The sequence below is a fragment of the Austrofundulus limnaeus genome, unplaced genomic scaffold, assembly GCF_001266775.1.
Source record: "Austrofundulus limnaeus strain Quisiro unplaced genomic scaffold, Austrofundulus_limnaeus-1.0 Scaffold60, whole genome shotgun sequence".
In the NCBI taxonomy this organism is placed as follows: domain Eukaryota; kingdom Metazoa; phylum Chordata; class Actinopteri; order Cyprinodontiformes; family Rivulidae; genus Austrofundulus; species Austrofundulus limnaeus.
In genome coordinates, this window is record NW_013952462.1 from 295607 (window position 1) to 296891 (window position 1285).

A 1285-nucleotide genomic window follows, 5' to 3' on the forward strand; every position below is an offset into this window, starting at 1 on the left:
ATATTATAACAACAGCTTAAATATTAACAAAACTCCACATCAATATATCTGAACGATTTATGTTCCACTCTTTATTCACTGTATAAAATAATTTAATCGTCTTAATTAAATGCAATAAACGCTAAAGCTAAAATATGACGAGATTAGTTTATTTTTTAGTAAGTCAATAATGATTGTTAACGCTCACATCTGTTTGATATCCCTCCGCCTAATTGAGCCAAGCCGCAGCACCTGTTTCTCCCTCCGCCTGTCTGACCGCTCTGTGAGCGCKGAGGAAACACCGTGTTTCTCGCGTCGTGGTCCGGCACCTGTCCGGGAGGAGACACGCTCCTCTCGATGCTCTCCACCTGATGTCTGTATTTTCCACGGCTGCTGCTTGAAGAAACCCGGCGGAAGCTATGGGAGCGTTGGGTCTGATTTTAGGGGTTTTACAGTCCGCCGGACTTTACATCCAACTTACCGCAGGTCTGACCGACGGAAACCAGCTGGATAACCACGTCTCTGGAAACGGTAAGTTTTACTGACTTTGAGCTGCAGAGACAAGATTTAGAGGATAGTGAACAATGTGGTTGATTGATTTATTAATGTTAATTTAAATGTAATTTTGACCCAGTGTGTGCCTTTTTATATGTAGCAATTAATCAATTTAATTAAAGGGGACAATTAAGTTTAGTTAGAGAAATTAGCATTTTCTGCAGAAATGCTGTGTGAATGCTGACTGATGAATGACTGCTGAATAGTGAAGCAGCAGAAACTGCAATGTTAAAATTGAAAGAGCAAAAAAAGTGGCAAAACACTAAAACAAAAATGAGCAAAACAGCAGCTAAAATCTAAAGTTAGCTAAAATGCAGCTAAAAGCTTAAACGAACAAGAAGTTAATAGCTATTAGAACATAAAAGGCAGAACAAGTACATAACAAGGTTTTTTGAAAAACTGAAGAGTTCTCAACGTGTTTTTTTACAGTAATTTCTTTGTTCTGTAAATAGTTCAAAAAGTATAACGGTCATAAATAACAAAAGTACTAACACTAAAGTGAAGGTAAGATAAACAGTCTGAATGCTGAATTCAGGCAATTAATACACTTTTATTTGTCTGTTCAGATTTGAATGTACAGTAAATAAAACATAAATTTTGAAATGTCCTGATGCATCTCAGTAATCCAGGTAAAAAATCAAAAAGAAAAAAATTGTAAAGGTCCTCTGGACGGGTTCTTCTCTAACGAAACGTTTCGTCTCTCCTCCAAGAGACTTCTTCAGTCTGAGAGTTTCAGGCAAAATTCAGGCTT

At 37.1% G+C, this 1285-nt stretch overlaps 1 protein-coding gene across 1 annotated transcript in view; it reads left to right on the forward strand.

The window, feature by feature from the left end:
* Positions 1–257: 257 nt before the first annotated feature.
* Positions 258–1285, forward strand: part of vstm2lb (V-set and transmembrane domain containing 2 like b) — a 25923-nt gene continuing 24895 nt past the window's right edge. Inside the window, exon 1 of the mRNA XM_014009627.1 lies at positions 258–510. Within this exon, the coding sequence (XP_013865081.1) occupies positions 399–510 (112 nt within the window). The 5' untranslated portion in view covers positions 258–398. The remainder of the gene's footprint in view (positions 511–1285) is intronic.